The sequence below is a fragment of the Styela clava genome, chromosome 12 (assembly GCF_964204865.1).
Source record: "Styela clava chromosome 12, kaStyClav1.hap1.2, whole genome shotgun sequence".
NCBI lineage: Eukaryota > Metazoa > Chordata > Ascidiacea > Stolidobranchia > Styelidae > Styela > Styela clava.
Window position 1 is genome coordinate 15947101 of NC_135261.1, and position 25060 is coordinate 15972160.

Sequence of the window (25060 nt, forward strand, 5' to 3'; positions counted from 1 at the left end):
ATCATGTGTTTGGGTTAGACAATAAATCTTTCACAACCTCCTGTTTTGCGAACTAAAACTCTGAATAGTCAGCGCATTCGTACAACGACTAACAAGAATTCCAAGTTTTTTCCCTGATATCAATAGTTCTAAAATCAAATTTTGCAGGAGTAATGTTTTATTCGTCAGTAATTTTATCCAGCTATATAAATATTATAAAATAAAACGAGCGAGTGCAGCTGACGGTATTTAGAGAATAATGTATGAAAATTTTAAAGGTAAAAATTTTCTACAACATTTATTGAAGAGAATTACAACGGATATGAACATAACTTTGGAATTGTTCGAGTAGACAAGTTTATTGATAGAATAACTAACTTATTTTTATGAATGCCGTAATGAGAACGCCAATAAATGGAATCTGTTACAGCTAGTGAAGTGCCAAGCTAAAATAAAAGGTTTTGAAATAAAAAGTATTACATAAAGCAGCATGATTAATTTAAATTATCTGATAAAATAATGAGCATCGTCTTGTTCCAGTATTCATTAATCGGCTAGTAATTCAGTTGGTTTTCAATATATAGTTTCTTCATCAGATGATTTGAGCGTACCGCAAGGCTCAGGCACGTTATATGGATGGTCACAATAAGATGTTGATGTTGCGCTGTATATGGCACCTTTAAAAAGAATTGAACAAAATATGTGATATTAAAATATTATATTCTTGAACAGGTAATTGATAAGATAAATCATTTAAGACGGGGTGCAACACATAGCTGGAAATGTCAAAGGTGATGTTTCATATGGCTACTTTTAACTGGAACTTAAATCAAGGCGATTTTTTCAATGTTTTTTTGCTTATGACTGCTGATGTAATATGCATCATGGTCTAATTTAAGTCGCTTTCTAACATTTCCCACAGTACCCGACCTAACACAAGCCGTTGCTATGTCAATATGACGTTGAAAATAAACAATTGATTTCTTGGCATAAAATGGAATTATTGGAATTCTGAAACCTCAATTTCAGAATATTCTACGGTACATTAGGAACAACGCCAATTTTTTTTTAACAAAAACAGCCCACTGTATATTAATTTTAGTTTTATTATTACTGTGTATTATTGGTTATTATTTTTAGAAATTACATGTGAAATGCCAAATAAAACAGCACTTGATCACGAAATTATTGATATTTCAGTAAATTAAATTACTATTACTTGATATATCTAAATTTAAGATTGCCTACCAGGTGCACAAACGAAGTGATGTAATCGTGCATATTCACACATGTAGAATCCATTGCAGAGTTTTGAGTCAGGGAAAATTTGCCTTGGTATATCGGCATCACATGGGAAATGTTGTGCGCCTCCACATGCAGAGGCTCCAATCAGAGGTGTTTCAGTCGAACATTTATCATCAGAGCAGAAGCATTTACTGACACTACGATCCCAGCACAAACTACTTGCCACACACTACAGAAAATAAAAACACAAAAAAATGGTACATGTTTAATGCAGACCAAAATAATAAGGTTGTTTTTTAATGATGTATCTTTCCTTGTCTTTCTAAAATACTTCAAAGCACCGATACCGATTATGTTTTAATTTTCTCATAAATGTTGAAACCATAATAAGTGATATCATTGATTCAATCGACTATGTTTAATATTTATTAAATTTTACTCAGAAGATTGTCTAAGACTTTCCATCATTAAGTTATCAATCAAAAAGACAATGTTTTACAAAATGATACATATGATAATCTACTGGTTATTTTTCATATAAAATATTGCAATATGCCTCGTTGAATTGAAATTCATTTTTATAGCAACCATACAAAAATGAAAGTTCACTCACATCAGCTTCACATTTATATCCACCGTCGGGTCCAGCAGTCTTAGTGCTTCCACAGGTTCCTAGAAAAATGTTTCGATATTCGATTATTGCTTTAATTTAAGCGTATATAGAAAATTGTTGTCTCTCACATGGTAGAGAATTTTAATATAGCTAGGAACATGGAATACAATAAGCCAAGATGGTCTTGTATAGTGTTACGCGACTTGAAAGTATTTTTTCAGTTGGTGTTTGAATCTAAATTTCGATATTGAAAACATATGTCGATATTTTCAACTATTACTTGTATATGACTAAAGCTATCTGTTAGTAGGCCTCCTACATCTCACCCAGAGTGAAAAAAGATGTTAATAGTACGCCAAGTCGGGGACCAACGCCAGGTTGCATTGCAAAATATGATAATTTAGGATGAGATGCTCAATGCTATTGACACAGCAAATAATTATTTTATCTCAAGCAATGTTGAATCCCATCTTTACAATCAATAAAACTAGGGTCACAATATGCTGTTCTTTGTCAAATGTATTTGATGAACAGTATTGTCAGTGATTCACTTGTTTTGTTGAGTATAAAATTCTACAGCTGTGTCAACGATTTCAATCGAATACGAAGATAACAAAAGTTTTATTGCTTTAAGTGAACTTAACTAAGCCGTTGAAATATTTATACATCGTAAATACAATTGTGTACTAGATTCACTGAAAAGGTTTATTTGCAAGTATATGGCGTGTTTTTTACAACTACCCCCTAAAGTTACTAACACTCGGGGAACTAGTCCGCGTTTGGCATAGCTTACACCTTTACTGCAATTTTTATTGGAAGGGCGGGGATATATAAATATATGTATAGAAAAAATTCAGTATATCTTAAGTTTAATTGCCAACGTTTAATGATTCTATTTTGATTATGAATTGATTCTATTTTGATTCTGATATAAACATTCAGAATATTGAATATCTGATCATATGAGTTAGGCCTCTCCTGATCATCTCAATACAAAAACTTACCTAATGTAACGGTGTCAGATAGATATTCAAAAAAATCGTCGGCGGATTCAGGTTTATCTGTTATATAAACATTACCACCAGTTTCTTCTGCCATTGTGTAATAGGAGTATTCCGATGGAGCTGACTCGCCTAAATTTTAATTTAAATGAATGAAAAGTTTGACAAAAACGATATACAGCATACTAATCCAACAACAAGTAGTTTCTTACTTATCTCTATATCCCTTCTCCTTCGTGAATGATAAGTCGAAGTCACATGATCAATGCAATATTCTTCATCGACGGCAGGACAGACTGGATGACACTCGCCACAGCAGCCGGTCAAAATAGGTATGAAAATGCACCCTATGGTAATTCGTAACATAAGTTAATGTAATGAGTCCTAAGCGTTTTAAAAATGCGGCAAAACTCAAAAATACACAAATTTGAAAATCGAAAAAACTGCAACAATACCACAAACTTACTTTTTTTAATGAAACTCTTGATAACACCCAAAGCACGATGGACATCTTTTGGTGTTGCGTCACTGAAGAAGAACATTTTGCAACCGTCATTGTCTTCGGGTACGGCCTCAATTGCTTTCTAAATGAAAACATAAAAATTCCATTTAGGAAGACTCATAATACATTCCACAAAGATAATCTTACACGTTTGGAAACATATTTAAACTACGTAGTCACGTTAGTATATCAATAATTAAAGCTTCATTTTATTAATCTCCTAACATTCTAGGTGTAATAAGAGGTACGATATAAAGTGCGGAAAGACTCTGGTTTTTAAAAACAGCGACTGATTGGGAGATAAGGTGTGACACGTTTGATAACATATATAGTTTCCATGAATATAAAACAGACGAGTCAACGCTACAGAAAGAAATTTAAACAAGCGTGTATCGTGACTATCGAAACTCTTAAAATATTTACAAGGTTTCTTTGAGAAAATATTTTTTAAATACACACATTGTCATTTTTGCATTCTTACCGACAATCCCAAAAATGCCATCTCAGGGCAATCCCAACCACCCTTTGGAGTTAGTGAAGCAACGGCGGAGATCGCCCTTGAAATGTTGGTCGTGGGTCCAATCTCAAGTTCTGCATCTGAAATTGTAAGTTTGTGAAATATATATGTCATTGTTTCGTAGCAACAAAATGTTTTTAACTTTTTTCTGATTTTTAGAAGCAAAAAATGTAAGGCTGTGTGATGATGTGCTGATGAATCCTACACGCTATGCCAAATTGCCTGGGTAGGCATAGTGAAGAAAACTATTCTAAATTATTCATTAGTCTTGCTGAGCACTAGAACAGCATTGTTTGTCTTGGGATCGTTTTGACAAAACATTACAGAAATACATTAGTGTCATTATTCTGCAGTAAAGCTCTTGAATCCCTTGTAGGCTAAACAACATTTGAAAACACTTACCTGGGTCGTTGAACGAAGAAACGATCCAACCGCCACTTGGTTCTTTGCCACAAGTCGAGCTTTTGCCATCTATACAATCAGTCATCCACTGCTTCACTGCATCAATTTCCTTTTTCATGGACCCAGTAACATCAACAACAAATCCAACGTAACTTTTACCTGTAAATACAAGTGGAAATATTTATTGTGAATATTGAAATCACAGGGTATGTTGATAAAAATAAAAGGCGCTTCCGTAGTATGTGCACCAAGATGGCGCAAAACCTGATAACCTAACCTGGTACACATACTATGTTAAGGTTGTGCGCCATCTTAGTGCACATACTACGGGAGAACCAAATAAAATAGGTTAATGATAACATGTTATGTTTTCAACGTGACGATGACAGATGGCTAACGCATTTTTACTACAACAGGAAGATAATGGCAAATTACGAAATTATATGTCAATAGATCGCGGACGATCGGACACAAATATCAGTATAAACCACCATGCGATGTTTTGGAAGACCGGAATCATCACCAACAATTAATAACAATGATAATTGCAACGAGGCAGACGCTGATAGTGACCAGGCAGTTCTGGTAATGCATGGTGTCGAATTCGCACAACTGTTAAATTCGAACACAGACGATTGAAAATTTGACGGATTTCTGGGAAAGAATAAACTAGACTAGACCAGTTTTGAGTTTTCGATATTTTGTTCCTTTGGTCGTTTTCTTTGTATAGAATACAATAACCATAAAAATATTGAGATTACTTTCTTCCCAATAGGATCGGCCTGGTTATAAATGGCTAATCTGTGTCATAATTTGGAATTGTGGCTGAATTTAATGTATTTTGGGTAGTCAATAGTATTTCATAGTGGTCTGCATGTGAACAAAACCAATTTCAAAACTCAAAATGTTTGAGTTTAAATTATCCATGCTTGATCCGAGTGTTCTTAATTACGGTGACGTCATCATATTTTTTTATGTATAATTTTTATTTTGCAACAAGGTCAATTTTATTTATATGAGTATTTCAAAGCTTAAAAATAAACAAAGAATCTGTTGTTAGTTGAAAACGAAGTATTTTGAACGCGCGAGCAACGTTCTCCGGCTCATAACAAACAAACGAAGATACCAGACAGCACGCGATCAAATGCTCTTCGATAAAACGAATATCACTTCACTTACAAATCCCACTCTTGTTTTATTTTGAAGGTGATGTAAAGCTCTTCTAAAAGAGATCTCTTTCTCTCGCATATCAATCACGTGTCGACCACAGCGTTAAAAGTGAGAAACTTTTTTTCGAAATTTTTTGAAATTTCACTCTTCTTACCGGCGTACGGCCGTACACACTTGCGCTACGTAATTTGGGCGCATTTTAGTGGAAAGCGACGAAAATAAGCTTTTTAAGGACACATTAATGATGTTTTTGGCATTTTTGGTTGGTGAAATATTAGAAAAAATTATAGAGGGGTGTCAAAATGACCCAGGAACACCGGGGGTTATTTAATAAGCTTTGGACAACAACGCAATACTCCTTAAAATTATATATGAAAGAATAATCCATGCAACTTATTAACCGTACTTTTTCGATGCGTCTTGCGGTCTATAAAATACGGTGAAATACTATCTGGTTAAAATTAGGGAAAACAATTTTTAATAAAAATTTAGTGTTTTAAAATAAACCTTTTGAATCAGTTCCACTTTCGGTCGTTGTATTTTTGTCACTGGCCCCCTGCGTTGTTGTAGTGAGTGTGGTGGTTGTTTTGTCTGTAAAATGTAAGATTTGAATAAATGCGGTAAGTTAAACTAATATCACAGAAATAATGCGGTAAACAGTACCTGACGAAATTGTAGTTGTATTAAGTGTTGTTGTTGATTTATCTCCAGAGTCTAAAATAGAATTAAGCCTTAAATAGTAAGATTTGATGCACTACTTTCTGATGAAAATAATGTAATGTAGTTTAAATATTCGGTTTTAACACAAATACATTTTGAGTGCTAAGCTTGTAAAAATGGAGAAGTAATCGAGTTAGAAAAATAATAATGATTATGGAATAAGTCGTCGTGAAATTTCAAGGGACGGACACATAAAACGTTATTCACGTCTATATATTTGCAGACACACTATTTTTAAACAATTTATGAATTGTCCTGATTTTCTAATCAAGTCTAAAATATACGTATTCCTGATTATCTGATAAACAGTTTTTTCATCCATTTCGAGTGTATGAGCCCTCGAATGAGGAAATCGCTTGATTTCGCTTCACTCATTGCCTTGCGTTTATTTGTACTTTTTAATTTGGTGAGGATAATTACGTGCTACACGTTTGCCAGGTTAGTACTTTTTCATCACAAGGTGGCTTAACTTATTAGTGATCGGTTACGCTTCTCTGCACCAACAAAATCCATGAACATCAAACAATTAACAGAGTAAAAAATTGTTCTCTCCTTCAGTCTGAACTGGTAGCCTGGCCCAATGATTTATCCATTGTTTGAGAACGCCTACTGTATCTTATTTATTTATTTCCAGTTTAAATGAACTTAATTAACTAATAAGGTAAGAAAATTAAAAACTGTTTTCATTTCAGGGTGCTCCCGTAGTATGTGTATCAAGATGGCGCACAACCTGAACATAGTATGTGTACCAGGTTAGGGTTATCTTATCAGGTTGTGCGCCATCTTGGTACACATACTACGGGAGCGCCGATTTCAGTAGCTCAAAAGTTTAATTGAACGCCCGGATATTAAATGTTAAATAATAGACTATTTTAGACCATGATGAAATTTTAGTTTGTTTAAATATATCCTATATACGTATGCATTCTGAATAACTTCATGTTTTTTTTGTTAGCATTCCAATAAACTTATAATAACACTTGCAAAACATCAGAAAATGATATTATTATTAAAAATTATTTTTTAAAGTAAGTTTTACCTGATGGAGATTCTGTTGTTGTTGTTGTTTTTGCTGTTGTTGTTTTATTGTTTGAGTCTGGATAATATTATTGAATTCAAAGTTAAAATATTTTAAATTCATTGTTTGTTTTTTTAATTAGCTTATTTACAAGCCTAAATATTTACTCACATTCTGGACATGCTGGAACAGTAGAAGGCCAATCACAAATTTGCCTCTCTTCGCTGAAGGCTAGTCCTGCTGGACAGGGCATTTTAACTGCAGTGCCTTGATAACAGTAAAATTTATTTCATCATTACACATTCAACCTAATTACAAATTATTATCATAACACATTAGGCAAATTGCAATTATTCAAAACAAATATCAATTAGTAGGATTATTAAAATCAAAGTTTCCATTTGCTTCTAGAACTTATTGCGTACACAAAGTTATCAATACCATGAACGCATTGGTAGAAATAATCATGACAACCGCCATCTGGAAGATACAGATCTTCATGTTCGTGTCCATGGCAGTTGTCTGAATCTAAAAAACAAGGTATTAAACTATTATTATCTAAAATTTATTTAAAATAAGGTACGGCAAATAAACATTTCTGACTTGAATAAAGTATGTTTATTAAATTTTTTATACAATGTCTATTGGCAATTGCTCTTATATCTCTATATTATATTTGTGTTTAATATCAATTGAATGTTTGAATGTTTAAGCCGGACAAAGGTAATTGACTATTGAGATGAATGCTTCATTAAGTGTGTGTAATGTGTTCAAATTTGAAATATGCAGAACATTAATTATGAATTATTATAATAATAATTTAATTAATATGGTTTAAATTTTTTTTTTATCCATACCTAAAATCAATATCATCTATAAAATAATAAAAATGATAACAAATCGAATAATTGTTTCTCTTCTCCCTATTGTTACTGCGATTGTACTTTAGTACTGTGAAGTAAGTTCACTTTCATTAGCTTACCTGAAGCTGCTGTCGTTGTTGTCATTTTCGTTGTTTTTTCCTCGGAAGAATCTTGAAAAAAATTACCATTAATTAAATTGATTGATTACACGGTTTTGAACAAAACAAGCAAAATACTCACAGTCTGGACATGCTGGAACGGTAGAAGGCCAATCACAAATTTGCCTGTCTTCACTGAAGGCTAGTCCTGCTGGACAAGGCATTTTAACGCCAGTACCTTGAGAATAATTCAACTTATTTTAATAATATGTAATAATTAATAACATAATATATTGGGGCAGACAGAAAACTTACGCAAAGTTTTTATTTGAATTAAATTTTGATTATTAGGAAGCAAAGTTTTCATTTTTTCTAGCTTTAATAGTGTAAAGAAAGTTAAACAATACCATGAACGCATTGGTAGAAGTAATCATGACAACCACCATCTGGAAGATACAGATCTTCGTGTTGGTGTCCGTGGCAGTTGTCTGAATTTAAAAGAACAAAGTGGAACCGGTTGGTAAAAATACACAATATCAAACTTTTGTTGTGTGCATGTGTGACGACGCATCAACTACTTACCTTATTTTCATGCAATGTTATGAGGCAATTGTCTTTATTCGCCATTATTATATTTTATTGAATATCAGTGTAAACAATCAAAATTCTAATAAGTCGTCCCGGATAGAATGGGTATTGAAGTTAGTAAATTTTATTCTTTTTGCGCATTTGTAATTATGTTTATATTTATAACTAAAAATTTTCTATTGTAGTTTTGGTGTGAAAAGTGTTTAAATAACAAAACAAGTTGGGAGATAAAAATTGAAGAGAATTGAGTATAAAAAATTATGAAAAAAGTAAGCCCATTTCAAAGAATGAAGAAAAACGAAACGAATTTTTTTTCTGTTAAGTGTACCTGAAGATGCCGCTGTCGTTGTTGTCAATTTTGTTGTTGTTTCCTCAGTTGAATCTTGACAAGGAAAATATCAATTAAAAAGATAAGTGAATACTTTTGTACACAATAAGCTGAATACTCACATTCTGGACATGCTGGAACAGTTGAAGGCCAATCACAAATTTGCCTCTCTTCGCTGAAGACAAGTCCTGCTGGACAGGGCATTTTAACGCCAGTACCTTGAGAATAATGAATTTATTTTATAAATGTGTAATACATTTATAACTAAATAGTTACAATACGTATTTGAAAACATCACAAAATAAGTTATAATGGATTTATTTGAAATTAATACTGATTTTCAGTTATTAAAATTCATTTGTTTCCTGTTTCAGTCAAGTAAACAAAGTTTAACAATACCATGAACGCATTGGTAGAAATAGTCATGACATCCACCATCTGGAAGATACAGATCTTCGTGTTGGTGTCCGTGGCAGTTGTCTGAATCTAAAAAACAAGGTGTTAAGCAACAGTTTCTGTTTAAATGTAATAATACAAAAGAGGCAACATCAGTTTATTGAAATGCATAATAATTTTCGGCCTCTTCTTACAGATTTGATTAAACATTTTATGCAATGTTGGGAGCGATAGACGTGTAAAAAGCGATGTCAAAATATTCATGAACTTGAGTATTGCTTTTTTTTTAAAAAGTGTTGGGCAATTGTAATTTTGGGTTAATAAGTAGTTTTACTGCACGGAACTTACTTGCTGCTGCTTCTGTCGTTGTTGTCATTTTTGTTGTTTTTTCCTCAGTTGAATCTTTGAAAAAGAAATATTAATTAAATTATATCAATCAATCAATATGATTGCATACTTTTAAATACAACAAGCAAAATACTCACATTCTGGACATGCTGGAACAGTTGAAGGCCAATCACAAATTTGCCTCTCTTCGCTGAAGGCAAGTCCTGCTGGACAAGGCATTTTAACGCCAGTACCTTGAGAATAATGGATTTATTTTATAAATGTGTAATACATTTATAACTAAATAATTACAATACATATTTGAAAACATCACAAAATAAGTTATAATGGATTTATTTAAATTGAAAACTGATTTTTAGTTATTAAAATTCATTTGTTCCCTGTTACAGTCAAGTAAACAAAGTTTAACAATACCATGAACACATTGGTAGAAATAATCATGACATCCACCATCTGGAAGATATAGATCTTCGTGTTGGTGTCCGTGGCAGTTGTCTGAATCTAATAAAACAAAGTGTTAATCGATAGTTTCTGGTTAAATGCAAACATACAAATAAGGCAACATCAGTTTATTAAAATGCATAAAATTTTCGGCCTTTTCCTACAGATTTGATTAAACATTTTATGCAAGGTGGGGAGCGATAGACGTGTAAAATGCGATGTCAAAATAACCATGAACTCGAGTATTGCTTCTTTTTAAAAAACAAAGTGTTGGGCAATTGTAATTTCGGGTTAAAAAATAGTTTTAGTGCACGGAACTCACTTGCTGCTGCTTCTGTCGTTGTTGTCGATTTTGTTGTTTTTTCCTCAGTTGAATCTTGAAAAAAGAAATAATAATTAAATTATATCAATCAATCAATATGATTGCACACTTTTAAATACAACGAGCAAAATACTCACATTCTGGACATGCTGGAACAGTTGAAGGCCAATCACAAATTTGCCTCTCTTCGCTGAAGGCAAGTCCTGCTGGACAGGGCATTTTGACCGCTTCACCTTAAAAATAATAGAACGTGTTTTAATAATATGTAATAATAAACAACATAATAATTTGACACAGACACAAAAATTCACGCCAAGTAATTATGTTTGAATTAAATTTTTATCAATGGGAAGCATTGTTCTCATTTGTTTCTAGATAGAATCTTGTGAACAAAGTTTAAAAATACCATGAACGCATTGGTAGAAATAATCATGACATCCATCATCTGGAAGATACAGATCTTCGTGTTGGTGTCCGTGGCAGTTGTCTGAATCTAAAAGAACAAAGTGGTAAAAATTAACAGGCTTGGATAAAGTACAATAAAATGAAAGCGCTATAATAATTGTTTGTTAAAAATACACAATATGAAACTTTTGTTGTGAATGTGCATGTGTGGCGGCGCATTAACTACTAACCTTATTTCCATGCAATGTTATGAGGCAATTGTCTTTATTCGCCATTACTATATTTTATTGAATATCAGTGTAAACAATCAAAAGTCTAATAAGTCGGCCCTGATAGAATGGATATTAAGGGGAGTGAATTTTATTTTTTTTGAGCATTTGTAATTATGTTTATATTTATAACTGAAAAAATTCTATTGTAGTTTTGGTGTGAAAAGTGTTTAAATAAGAAACAAGTTTAAAGATAAAAATTGAAGAGAATTGAGTAGAAAAAATAATGAAGAAAGTAAGAGCATTTCAAAGAATAAAAAAAAATAAACGAATTTTTTTTCTGTCAAGTTCACCTGAAGATGCTGCTGTCGTTGTTGTCAATTTTGTTGTTGTTTCCTCAGTTGAATCTTGGCAAGGGAAATACCAATTAAAAAGATGACTGAATACTTTTGTACACAATAAGCTAAATACTCACATTCTGGACATGCTGGAACAGTAGAAGGCCAATCACAAATTTGCCTGTCTTCACTGAAGGCAAGTCCTGCTGGACAGGGCATTTTAACGCCAGTACCTTGAGAATTATTAATTTATTTTATAAATGTGTAATACATTTATAACTAAATAATTACAATACGTATTACAAAACATCACAAAATAAATTACAATGGATGTATTTAAATTTACCACTGATTTCCAGTTACTAAGATTCATTTGTTTCCTGTTTCAGTTAAGTAAACAAAGTTTAACAATACCATGAACGCATTGGTAGAAATAGTCAAGACATCCACCATCTGGAAGATACAGATCTTCGTGTTGGTGTCCGTGGCAGTTGTCTGAATCTAAAAAACAAGGTGTTAAGCAACAGTTTCTTGTTAAATGTAATTATACAAAAGAGGTAACATCAGTTTATTAAAATGCATAATAAGTTTCGGCCTTTTCCTACAGATTTGATTAAACCTTCCATGCAATGTTGGGAGCAATAGACGTGTAAAAAGCGATGTCAAAATAATCATGAACCCGAGTATTGCTTTTTTTTTGAAAAGTGTTGGGCAATTGTAATTTTGGGTTAAAAAGTAGTTTTACTGCACGGAACTTACTTGCTGCTGCTTCTGTCGTTGTTGTCATTTTTGTTGTTTTTTCATCAGTTGAATCTTTAAAAAAAAATTATAATTAAATTATATCAATCAATCAATATGACTGCATACTTTTAAATACAACAAGAAAAATACTCACATTCTGGACATGCTGGAACAGTTGGAGGCCAATCACAAATTTGCCTCTCCTCGCTGAAGGCTAGTCCTGCTGGACAAGGCATTTTAACGCCAGTACCTTGAGAATAATGGATTTATTTTATAAATGTGTAATACATTTATAACTAAATAATTATATTACATATTTGAAAACATCACAAATTAAGTTATAATGGATTTATTTGAATTTAAAACTGATTTTTAGTTATTAAAATTCATTTGTTCCCTGTTACAGTCAAGTAAACAAAGTTTAACAATACCATGAACACATTGGTAGAAATAATCATGACATCCACCATCTGGAAGATACAGATCTTCGTGTTGGTGCCCGTGGCAGTTGTCTGAATCTAATAAAACAAGGTGTTAAGCAATAGTTTCTGGTCAAATGTAAACATACAAAAAAGGCAACATCAGTTTATTAGAATGCACAAAATTTTCGGCCTTTTCCTACAGATTTGATTAAACATTTTATGCAATGTGGGGAGCGATAGACGTGTAAAATGCGATGTCAAAATAACCATGAACTCGAGTATTGCTTCTTTTTTTAAAAAAAGTGTTGGGCAATTGTAATTTCGGGTTAAAAAGTAGTTTTACTGCACGGAACTCACTTGCTGCTGCTTCTGTCGTTGTTGTCGATTTTGTTGTTTTTTCCTCAGTTGAATCTTGAAAAAAGAAATAATAATTAAATTATATCAATCAATCAATATGATTGCACACTTTTAAATACAACAAGCAAAATACTCACATTCTGGACATGCTGGAACAGTTGAAGGCCAATCACAAATTTGCCTCTCCTCGCTGAAGGCAAGTCCTGCTGGACAGGGCATTTTAACGCCAGTACCTTGAGAATAATGAATATATTTTATAAATGTGTAATACATTTATAACCAAATAATTACAATGCATATTTGAAAACATCACAAAATAAATTATTATGGATTTATTTAGATTGAATATTAGTTTTTAGTTATTAATATTCATTTGTTTCATGTTACAGTCGATTAACTAAATTTTAACAATACCATGAACACATTGGTAGAAATATGCATGACATCCACCATCTGGAAGATACAGATCTTCGTGTTGGTGTCCGTGGCAGTTGTCTGAATCTAAAAAAACAAGGTGTTAAGCAACAGTTTCTGGTTACATGAAATAATACAAAAGAGGCAACATCAGTTTATTAAAATGCCTAATAATTTTCGGCCTTTTCTTACAGATTTGATTAAACATTTTATGCAATGTTGGGAGCGATAGACGTGTAAAAAGCGATGTCAAAATAACCATGAACTCGAGTATTGCTTTCTTTTTTAAAAAGTGTTGTGCAATTGTAATTTCGGTTAAAAAGTAGTTTTACTGCATGGAACTTACTTGCTGCTGCTTCTGTCGTTGTTGTCATTTTTGTTGTTTTTTCCTCAGTTGAATCTTGAAAAAAAAATATTTAAATTATATCAATCAATCAATATGATTGCACACTTTTAAAGACAACAAGCAAAATACTCACATTCTGGACATGCTGGAACAGTAGAAGGCCAATCACAAATTTGCCTCTCTTCGCTGAAGGCTAGACCTGCTGGACAGGGCATTTTGACTGCATTACCTTAAAAATAATTAAACGTGTTTTAATAATATGTAATATTAAATGACATAATATTTTGACACAGACACTCACGCAAAGTAATTTTATTTAAATTAAATTTTTATTAGTGGGAAGCATTGTTATCATTTGTTTCTAGATACAATCTTGTGAACAAAGTTTAACAATACCATGAACGCATTGGTAGAAATAATCATGACATCCATCATCTGGAAGATACAGATCTTCGTGTTGGTGTCCGTGGCAGTTGTCTGAATCTAAAAGAACAAAGTGGTAAAAATTAACAGGCTTGGATAAAGTACAATAAAATGAAAGGGCTATAATAATCGTTTGTTGAAAATACACAATATAGAACTTTTGTGGTGTGCATGGGTGACGGCGCATCAACTACTCACCCTATTTTCATGCAATGTTATGAGGCAATTGTCTTTATTCGCCATTACTATATTTTATTGAATATCAGTGTAAACAACCAAAAGACTAACAAGTCGGCCCTGATAGAATGGATATTGAAGGTAGTGAATTTTATTCTTTTCTCGCATTTGTAATTATGTTTATATTTATAACTAAAAAATTTCTATTTTAGTTTTGGTGTGAAAAGTGTTTAAATAACAAAACAAGTTAAAAGATGAATATTGAAGAGAATTGAGTATAAAAAATAATGAAGAAAGTAAGAGCATTTCAAAGGATGAAGAAAAACGGAATTTTTTTTTTTTTTTTTTTTGTTGATTGTACCTGAAGATGCTGCTGTCGTTGTTGTCAATTTTGTTGTTGTTTCCTCAGTTGAATCTTGGCAAGGAAAATATCAATTAAAAAGATGAGTGAATACTTTTGTACACAATAAGCTGAATACTCACATTCTGGACATGCTGGAACAGTAGAAGGCCAATCACAAATTTGCCTATCTTCGCTGAAGGCAAGTCCTGCTGGACAGGGCATTTTAACGCCAGTACCTTGAGAATAATGAATTTATTTTATAAATGTGTAGTGCATATAAACTAAATAATTACAATACGTATTAGAAAACATCACAAAATAAATTATAATCGATTTATTTAAATTTAATACTGATTTTCAGTTACTAAGATTCATTTGTTTCCTGTTTCAGTCAAGTAAACAAAGTTTAACAATACCATGAACGCATTGGTAGAAATAGTCATGACATCCACCATCTGGAAGATACAGATCTTCGTGTTGGTGTCCGTGGCAGTTGTCTGAATCTAAAAAACAAGGTGTTAAGCAACAGTTTCTGTTTAAATGTAATAATACAAAAGAGGTAACATCAGTTTATTTAAATGCATAATAATTTTCGGCCTTTTCTTACTGATTTGATTAAATATTTTATGCAATGTTGGGAGCGATAGACGTGTAAAAAGCGATGTCAAAATATTCATGAACTTGAGTATTGCTTTTTTTTAAAAAAGTGTTGGGCAATTGTAATTTCGGGTTAAAAAGTAGTTTTACTGCACGGAACTTACTTGCTGTTGCTTCTGTCGTTGTTGTCATTTTTGTTGTTTTTTCCTCAGTTGAATCTTTGAAAAAGAAATAATAATTAAATTATATCAATCAATCAATATGATTGCATACTTTTAAATACAACAAGCAAAATACTCACATTCTGGACATGCTGGAACGGTTGAAGGCCAATCACAAATTTGCCTCTCTTCGCTGAAGGCAAGTCCTGCTGGACAAGGCATTTTAACGCCAGTACCTTGAGAATAATGGATTTATTTTAAAATGTGTAATACATTTATAACTAAATAATTACAATACATATTTGAAAACATCACAAAATAAGTTATAATGGATTCATTTAACTTGAATATTAATTTTTAGGTATTAAAATTCATTTGTTCCATGTTACCGTCAAGTAAACAAAGTTCAACAATACCATGAACACATTGGTAGAAATAATCATGACATCCACCATCTGGAAGATATAGATCCTCGTGTTGGTGCCCGTGGCAGTTGTCTGAATCTAAAAGAACAAGGTGTTAAAAGATAACCAATCTGTGTAAAGTATAATAAAATGAGAGTGCTAATGACCATTTGGTAAAAATACACAATATAAAACTTTTGTTGTGTGCATGTGTCACTGCGCTCCAGACAATTATAAATTTCATACAATGTTATTAGGCTATTTGTCTTTGTTCGCCATTGCTATATTACATTGAATATCAGTGTAAACACTCAAAAGTCTAATAAGTCAGCCCTGATAGTATGGATATTGGAGTAAGTAAATTTTATTCTTCTTGAGCTTCTGAAATTATGTTTAAATTTATAACTAAGAATTTTCTATTGAAGATTTGGCGTTAAAAGTGTGTAAATAACAAACAAATTGGGAGAGAAAATTGGAAAAATTTGAGAAAAGGAATAATGAAGAATAGAAGAACAATTCGAGGAATCAAAAGAAAAAAAAATAGGATTAATCAGATAAGAAAAGTATATCAAAACCTCACATCAAGACAATTGCATGAAACGTATTACTATGGAACATATAACCATATTTTCCAACCAAATTAGAAGTACAGTAAAACCAATAAATCAATAGTCGCGTCAAAAGCAATGTTAAAATAATCATGATCTCGAGTATTGCTGTTTTTTTTTTCAAAGGGTGTTGAGCGATTGTACTCTCGGGCTATACAATGGATTAATTGCACTAAACTTACCTGCTGTTGCCTCTGTTGTTGTTGTCATTTTTGTTGTTGTTTCCTCAGTTGGATCTAAACAGAAAACATAATAAATAAATCGATTGATTACCAACATTTAAATACTTAAACACCTCAATTGAAATACTCACATTCTGGACATGCTGGAACAGTAGCGGGCCAATCACAAATTTGCCTGTCTTCGCTGAAGGCTAGTCCTGCTGGACAGGGCATTTTGACCGCGGCACCATGAACGCATTGGTAGAAATAATCATGACAACCGCCATCTGGAAGATACAGATCTTCGTGTTGGTGTCCATGGCAGTTGTCTGGATCTTAAAAAATAAAAGGTAATATTTAACAGTTTCTGTTCAATATGCAATAACTATACGTATAAACTCGTATATTAAATAACAGAATAATGTTCGTTTCAACAACACGGAATTGGATTATTTTATGAGGCGGTGGTCCTGATACGCTGAAGCTATACTTTTGTTCAATATCAGTAGAAAATGTGAATGTGTAACAGACAGATTTCAGAATATGACCATTGATGTGAATTCGTTTTATACGTTTACGCTTTTATAAATTTATTGATATTATTAAACAAAATATGGGCCTCCTGAAGTATGCGCACCAAGATGGCGCACAACCTGAATTCAGGTTGTGTACCAGGTTAGGGTTCAGGTTAGGCGACATCTTGGTGCGCATACTTCATGAGTACCCAAAATATTCTATCGTGTTTCATATCCAAAAAAAAGATTGTGCTTACACACTAAAACATGTTGAGAAATAAAGATTAGAAGGTTTTGCGCAAAAACAAGTACAAGCGACAAATTTGTAGAAAATAAAAAGAACAGAAAAAAGTAATCGAACAATATATTTGCACATAACATATTATGGATGCTGGCATATTGAACCAAATTCTGTCTCACTTCAATGTCATTTTTGAGGTTAAAAATATAGCAATATAGTTATGAATATCCTGTGAATCTATTCTAAAATTGAATTAGAAATATTCCCAAACATATTTTGTTGTTCGAGAAAAATTATTATTTACTCAAATCTAATTTTGCTTTAAACAAATAATCAAATTATGATAATAAAGTGTAGTATTGCTTCGTTTTTTTGTTTTTTGTTCTTCGACAAATTTTGGCAATTGTACTCTTGGGCTGAAACGTAGGTTAATTGCACTGAACTTACCTGCTACTGCTGCTTCTGTCGTTGTTGTCACTTTTGTTGTTTTTTCTTCAGTTGGATCTTGACAAAACAAGCAATAGTTAAATATATGATATATTAATACTTTCAGATACATCAAGCAAAATACTTACATTCTGGACATGCTTGAACGGTAGATGGCCAATCACAAATTTGCCTGTCTTCACTGAAGGCTAGTCCTGCTGGACAAGGCATTTTGACAGCAGTACCTTGAAAATAATTAAATTTATTTTTTTCAATTTGTGATATATATTCAATGATATAATACGCTTGGGTAGACATGGAACTTACTCAAAGTAATTTTGTCGGAATTAAATTTTAATTAGTAAGAACAAGGAAGCAAAGTTTTCATTTGTTTTCAGATACAATCATTTAAACAAAGCTAATCAATACCATGAACGCATTGGTAGAAATAATCATGACAACCGCCATCTGGAAGATACAGATCTTCGTGTTGGTGCCCGTGGCAGTTGTCTGGATCTAAAATAACAAGGTGGTAAAAGATAACATATTTCGGTAAGTATAATAAAATAATAAACTAATAACAGTTTATAAAAAATATACAATTAAAAACTTTGTTATGTACATGTCTCATCAAAAACGTATACTGACTATGGGGATTTTCTTTATTTGAAGCTACTTTATTTTATTGAGGAACATTAAATTTATCAATCTGGGATTTGATGCTGTGTTGCTGGTAAAAATATTTCACAACCATGTGCAAAGTTAGATAGGCGGAATAGGTGGTCACGTGACTTTCAGGTTTTAGAACGCACTGTTTACTCAGCGTTTCACTTATTTCAAATAATTCTATTTCCACAAAACGCATTGTCAAGGTTGTATTTAGATTCTCATCTGTCTTAAACTTCAGAGATGTCGTCTTTATTTTGTATCCCTGAGTATACTTCATAGAAAAGGATAAAAAAAAAACACTAACCCGCTTCCGTTGTTGTTTTGGACGTTGTTTTTTCTTCAGGTGAATCTGAAAATATTGTTTTTTGCGTTAAGCATTTATTTTGATTATCTCCAAACCAAATGACAAAAATATACTTACATCCAGGACATGCAGGAACATTAGAAGGCCAGTCACATTCTTGCGTGTCTTCATTGAATGCTAGCCCTGCTGGGCACGGCATTTTAACAGCAGTGCCTGTAATTTTAATTTGATATGTTTCAATGTAGCAGACTTCATAATATAACGTACGATAACTGATAATACGAAAGTTGATAATAACGATATAAATATATATATATATACTAATGATTCCAGAAGAAATATTGTATGTAAAATATGTTAATTAATACCATGAACACATTGGTAGAAGTAGTTGTGGCAACCGTTATCAGGAAGATACAAGTCTTCGTGCTCATGTCCATGACAGTCGCCAGAACCTAAATGAGGAAAAAATTACAAATTTTGTACGAAAAAAGTACAAAGTTGCATCATAATAGTATTATGTCATAGCGGATAATTAAAAAAAAATCGTCTATTGAGAAAGCTGGTTAATGTACTACAATTACATCATTTGTGGACCGGTTTCCATCTGCTTTTTAAAAAACTTAGCGTTGTGTTGGCATATTTCTTTGATATATTTGATGACTAGGACCCATGACTTTTTTCAATCGTAAGGTTACGTTTCTATTTATACAAAAAAATGCTTCTTACCAACAACACATGCTGGCACACTCGCTGGCCAATTACAAGTATTCGTCGTGCTGTCAAAAACTAATCCATCGCCACATAATTTTTCCACTGGTTCACCTGACGAAAAAAAATCGAAGCTATAAAAAATGCTAGACTGTTGGTAGAAAATTATCAATGAAGCAATAATGGAGAAACAAAATAATACCATGTACGCATTGAAAATAAAAAGAGTAGCATCCTTCATCTGGAATAAAGAGGTCTCCATGTGTGCATCCATCTAAATAATATTTCATGTCCAGTTTAATGATCAGTTGAGGGGACTAATAAATATGTTTATTTATGGGCAGTATTCCTTTGAACGTGCCGTGATACTTAATACATCAAGTATTTTTCAACGTCAAGCGTTTGTCTTTAGCATATCATTGATCCTTTTAGTTCAGAACCCAAACAATTCAAAAGAATACGTGATTTCTCTCGTTAGTCTTAATTTAGGTAATTACGTTATCATTGTTATTTAAGAGATTTAAAAAACTAGAACATATTCCAAACGAGCGCAAATTATCTCGGCAAAAAGTTTTGCTAGTTTTAAAAGTCAGAGGGGATTAGATCAAGTTATAATCGTTTATTTATAATTTCTTACCAACGCATGCTGGATGGTCTCGCGGATGAATACACACTCCAACAGAAGTACTGAATACCGTGCCTGGGGCACATGGTCTTTGTAAAGATTGATCTGAGGAAAATAATATCAATATATTTTACTAGTATAACAGATTTTTATGAATGAGCCAAGTATAGTGGTTTCATACGTTGTAAATTTTTTAAAAAAAAGTTACCATGCACGCATTCATAGTAGTACGGGAAACATCCTTCCGTATACAGGAATAGAGTTCCTTCGGTATAGGTACCATCAGCACAAGGATCACTTGAAGTATCTAAAATGAAACCATGTTAAATTAGAAATGATTGATAAAATATTTTTTTCAATTTGAAGCTGTTTTTATCAAAGAAACCCTAAAGGTAAATACTTGATAGCTGTTCAAAAAAGAAGTGGGTCGTAGGCTACTTACCGCCGCATGCAGCAGTATCTCCAGGATGATTACATACGCCTATAGAGACATCAAATACCGTTCCGCCCGCGCATGGTCGTTGCATCGATTCGCCTAATATTGCAAAAAAAAAGAGTTTGGGTTAAAATTATTATTAAAATGTGAGAAAAAAGGGAATAATTTGACATTGGTCTTAAAAAATAATAATGTTTTTCAGAAAATTGCTGATGGTCAATCTGGAACTTAGACTTGGACACCAGCGAAGCCTTAAATATATAGTCTAATAGCAATAAAGTTTTGTATTAAACTCCTAAATGTGACGGTGTTCGAGTTTGGGCATGACTACGAAATGAAATTTCTGAATACGCTTCTAAGTTTTTATTTGTAGAAAAAATCACACGCTATCGAATTTAATGTAGAATTATGTAAATATCCAAGCTCCTGGGCTTACGTTATGTTTACTTGCGCTAACGCTAAAATCGAGTTCCGGCAGGTAATTTAGAGCTAAAGATATTGTATCTAAAAAGCGAAGTTATGTAGAAATAGGTGTTAGACAATAACTGTACATTGGTATACTTCTGTCTTCATTATATTTTGTCAATCTGTCATCTTGTATTTTTGCTTTTGTTTCACTAATAACTATAATTCAACTTGTTAATTTCGATTTGATCTAATTTCGATCTTACCGTGGACACACTCATAATAGTACGGATGACATCCGTCATCTAAGAGAAACAATTCCCCATCAGTACGAGTGCCATCTTTGCAAGGATCAATTGCAGCACCTTAAATATATAACATATTGACAAATATTGAAAGGATTTTGTCAATCTGGCACTGAACGAGTGAAATCAATCACTAAAACTGAAATTGTACAGTTGATTACGAAAAATGTATGGGATTTTGGGAAGCCTGAAATAGAAAAAACATGAAAATACAATCGATTCATTTATTTAAAATAAAAGCAGAATATGTAGCAGAAATATTACAAGTTTATATTACAAGATGTTTTTTATTTATTTGACCTCCAAATGAATGTTCACAATACAGCATATATATAATATTGTCATAATCTGACGGCAGAACTTTTAACTTTGCGATACACTCACCGTACACCAAGGTAAATCCCAAAAAGGGCAATAGTAGACGAAGCATCTTCAAAATAATATTTTGTTCGTCTGTAATTCTTTATACTTGACTTTTTTATCATAAGTAAAGGTTGAATCAAAAGTTTTAGCTCATATGTGGTTCAAAACACCCTTCTCTTGAAGTTATATAGACTGCTCTGGGTACACAGTGGAAACCGCAGATCGAGAAGTCTCTGTTTTACCGCGACTTATCCTGGATATTTTTTTAACCTTCCTTGGTAACCTAAATATTTAACAAAATAGTTTAAAAATCATCCGATAATCGTAAACTATCTGGCGTAGTCTTTGGTGCAAGGTAAATATCACTTTAGTACTTGGCAGAACACGATTTAAAGACGTGCTTTGGCTATGAGCAACGTTTAACGTAATATTCTGTTGATGACCAGGTCAAATGGAATCCAGAGCTGTAAACTACCTATTGTTCTTTGTTGACTAAGGCGTTGCTTATTGCGTTGCTTCTTGTCAACAAATAAGTTCTGTTGCTGGATTAATAAAATTTTATCATCGGTATATCACAAATCTCCTTCCGCCATAAGTTTGTTTAATATACCAAATGTAGATATTTCCATCCGCAATGATGTAAACGGAATCGTAAAATTTGATTGTGTTCATTGGGGATAAGTCTGTAACCCTTAACATGAAAAATATTTTTCGATCGTCGTTAAATTTGTCCTCTTTGTGACACAACGGGCTTCGTTATCTAAATGTATTGCACCGTTTGTACAGAATAATAACAACTGGAATAATTCAACACGAAATTAACGTCTTTTACAACAACTTCAGGAAAAAACCATAATGAACTTTCGAACAAACATTCTAGAACTTGTAAAGCCTTGTACTAAAAATGCGCCAGATTGAGGTCAACATTACATATTCCCGACTAATCATTTCATGATAAAATTTAAAGGTTATTTCTTGTAAAATTTTAATACCGTATAATGCTTACCTTCTTTCTTGGTCAGTGTATAAGTTATAGGTGTATAAGTGGATTTTTATCTAACGTGAAGTGCATGTTAATAAATGAGAAATGTTTCAGTTTTACAGTTGCTATTAGTGGTGCAATTCATTTTTATGAATACTGTATATTAAACAGATCAATGATACATAATTTAAAATCTTTGTCACATGAAAGTCCATGAAATGACGTCTTAAGATCCACTCGGATCTACATATAATGATATCGCAAAAATATCGGTCTAAAATAGGTCTTGCTTTAGTGCACCTCGTGATATAAGACTGTATATCCAGAAAGCGTAAATAAACGAAAAGCATTCAGGAAACAAACATTTGAAGTATAAAATTTGGTTAGACAATGGGTAGAAAAATGACCCTGGATGTGAAACATTTGGTAAACTGTCTCATATACACAAGGTGTAAATGATCGAAAAGCTTTTTTTAGAACAAAAATTTGAAGCGAAAAATTTGGGTAAACAGTGCGAACAAAAATGCGGTCACTCGAAAAGTATCTTTAAGTATTAGTGGACCTTGTCAAAAGCCTTAGTTGGAGTGAAGACACGAGACATTTATCGATTCGAAAGCCGCGAATTGTCCAATATCAGTATTATACTGCTTTTTTATCAACTGTTACATATGACCACATTAATTTCATTTACGTAAATCTTTTCGGTAACATGCGCTCATAAAACGTAAACCCGATAGTCTGTTTGTATAACGTTAACTTGTTTTCCAGTCTCTAGGGATCATTTTGAACAATGAATGTGAATTATGCAATAAGTTTCCAAAAACAAGACAAATTATTGACTTTTCCCAGAAACTTAAAAGGTGGTCGTGAGAGAAATACAGTACCTTACTTTTGTGTGTCAATGACACATAATGCATTTGTCATTTGATTTAATAGCCACATGATGAAATAGTTGAAATGGGGATTGTTGCCTTCGAGGCTACAAAAACAATTATCAAAAGATTGCACAACCGAAGATTGCATAATTGGGTTTTGTGAAAATTGAATTCGGGGAAAATTTCTTACAAAGTAATGCCAAAACTATGCAACTAATACGTGTCACCATCACGTTTTATAACTTATATATCATATAAAACGATTCAACATACGCATAGTGGGAGTTAAATGTGTACACAAAAAATGTAACTACTTTGAAGGAATTCGAATCATAATATTGGTTTTGTGTCCCTTGAAAATTTTCTTTTGCATAATTATATTCAGAGAATAAACTTAAAATCATACATGTTTGAATCACAGACACAAACTATTGAAATAAATTTAAAAACAACGCATTCCAGTTCTCTAATAGGAAAGTTGTGAATTTATATTTAGCAAAAGCGGTTGTACAAATTTAAAAATATTTGCAAGAACTTATGTCATCAGTTTACATAAGTTAGTCATATCTCGTGAAACGTAACAGTAGGACTGGGGAATACATGACATGCCAAACAATGCCATATACTTTTAACAACATTGTGTATTGGAGAAATACGTGCCTTTTCTCATGATTCATAGAACAATGTCTATTGATATCCAACAGGTTTGGACTGGTATTGTAGTCGCATCTCACTGATAAGTAATACCACGTATATCTGAATTGTCAGACCATGTCGTGTTCGTTAACCTGAAGGTAAACAAAGTAAACAATTGCATGTCTGGGGAGATGATATTGTGATTTTGACGGTCAATATTTCTGCTTCAGTGAGGCCTGTATCGTCTTTGCAAAGTGATAGGATATTAAATACTAAATATATATACATGTGCATTGCATTCAGTAGATGTGAAAATATACTTCGCATTTTCTCAATTTAAAATTCATAAAATAACGATTTTGAATTGCATAAAATTTATTTTCATTTCCTATTTTTATTACTGGACGCGTTGTGCATATGTACCGGACTTGACTCGCTTAGTTTCTATCATTGCTAGACACAAGGTGATATGTCGACAGCTGTTGAACTGAAAATACGTTATACGTTATAAATTCTTGACGTGATGAAATTTCACTTTTGCGTGTGATTATATGTCGTTGATGAAAACTTTCGGAATGCTTACGAAGCATTGGGCTATGTCGCAACATTTATATATTTTTGGCGTCCATATCTAGCTTATAATTCATGGGGAATTTGACGTATTCGATGCCCATTGCGGCTATTTTGAGTGTTTACGTAAATGGGCGTTAACAACAAACAAACATTTAGGTTTATTATATAGGTAAGAAGTAAACAACGTCGTCTGGCTATTCAAACAAGCGTTCGGCGTATTTGAAGTATTCAAAATTCTGCGCTGATTTAGATCTTATGCAGCGCATCTATGTATGGCGTGGTCATCTCGTTTATTTATTTTTGGCCGTCCAGTCGTTGGCGATCCAAAATTATACCT

The 25060-nt window shown here is 32.6% G+C and overlaps 1 protein-coding gene across 7 annotated transcripts; it reads right to left on the reverse strand.

Annotated features, from left to right (window-relative positions):
- Window positions 1-134: 134 nt before the first annotated feature.
- Window positions 135-21826, reverse strand: LOC120329598 (uncharacterized). 7 transcript variants are annotated; one of them, XM_078118914.1, is made up of 58 exons: window positions 21679-21826; window positions 21256-21354; window positions 20591-20683; window positions 20357-20455; window positions 20161-20253; window positions 19726-19797; window positions 19542-19637; window positions 19181-19267; window positions 18930-19025; window positions 18813-18857; window positions 18269-18355; window positions 17989-18084; window positions 17861-17917; window positions 16810-16992; window positions 16679-16732; window positions 15901-15987; window positions 15625-15720; window positions 15488-15541; window positions 15143-15229; window positions 14867-14962; window positions 14745-14798; window positions 14180-14266; window positions 13917-14012; window positions 13784-13837; window positions 13438-13524; window positions 13161-13256; window positions 13024-13077; window positions 12676-12762; window positions 12399-12494; window positions 12263-12316; window positions 11918-12004; window positions 11641-11736; window positions 11519-11572; window positions 10958-11044; window positions 10689-10784; window positions 10552-10605; window positions 10203-10289; window positions 9926-10021; window positions 9789-9842; window positions 9444-9530; window positions 9167-9262; window positions 9045-9098; window positions 8536-8616; window positions 8271-8366; window positions 8150-8200; window positions 7609-7695; window positions 7339-7434; window positions 7189-7245; window positions 6093-6143; window positions 5937-6020; window positions 4260-4418; window positions 3822-3937; window positions 3305-3422; window positions 3051-3185; window positions 2842-2970; window positions 1838-1896; window positions 1228-1453; window positions 135-656 (listed from the first exon to the last, which is right to left on the reverse strand). In XM_078118914.1, the coding sequence occupies exons 1-58, from the start codon at window positions 21722-21724 to the stop codon at window positions 553-555; spliced, it is 5085 nt and encodes a 1694-aa protein (XP_077975040.1). In that variant the 5' UTR covers window positions 21725-21826; the 3' UTR covers window positions 135-552. The 7 variants fall into 7 exon arrangements, with proteins under 7 accessions (XP_077975040.1, XP_077975043.1, XP_077975042.1 ...); XM_078118917.1 differs by lacking the exons at window positions 8536-8616; window positions 9045-9098; window positions 9167-9262 and having other exon boundaries at window positions 21679-21825; XM_078118916.1 differs by lacking the exons at window positions 8271-8366; window positions 8536-8616; window positions 9045-9098 and having other exon boundaries at window positions 21679-21825.
- Between the last annotated feature and the right edge of the window lie 3234 nt (window positions 21827-25060).

What these genes read in the sequence shown, in the direction of transcription:
- LOC120329598 (XM_078118914.1), bottom strand. Translation starts at nt 21,724, where the DNA reads ATGCTTCGTCTACTATTGCCCTTTTTGGGATTTACCTTGGTGTACG. An exon ending in TGTTCCTGCATGTCCTGGAT is followed by an intron (nt 18,858 to 18,929) that starts GTAAGTATATTT and finishes CAATATTTTCAG; the next exon opens with ATTCACCTGAAGAAAAAACA. An exon ending in CGTTCCAGCATGTCCAGACT is followed by an intron (nt 8,201 to 8,270) that starts GTGAGTATTTTG and finishes ATTTTTTTCAAG; the next exon opens with ATTCTTCCGAGGAAAAAACA.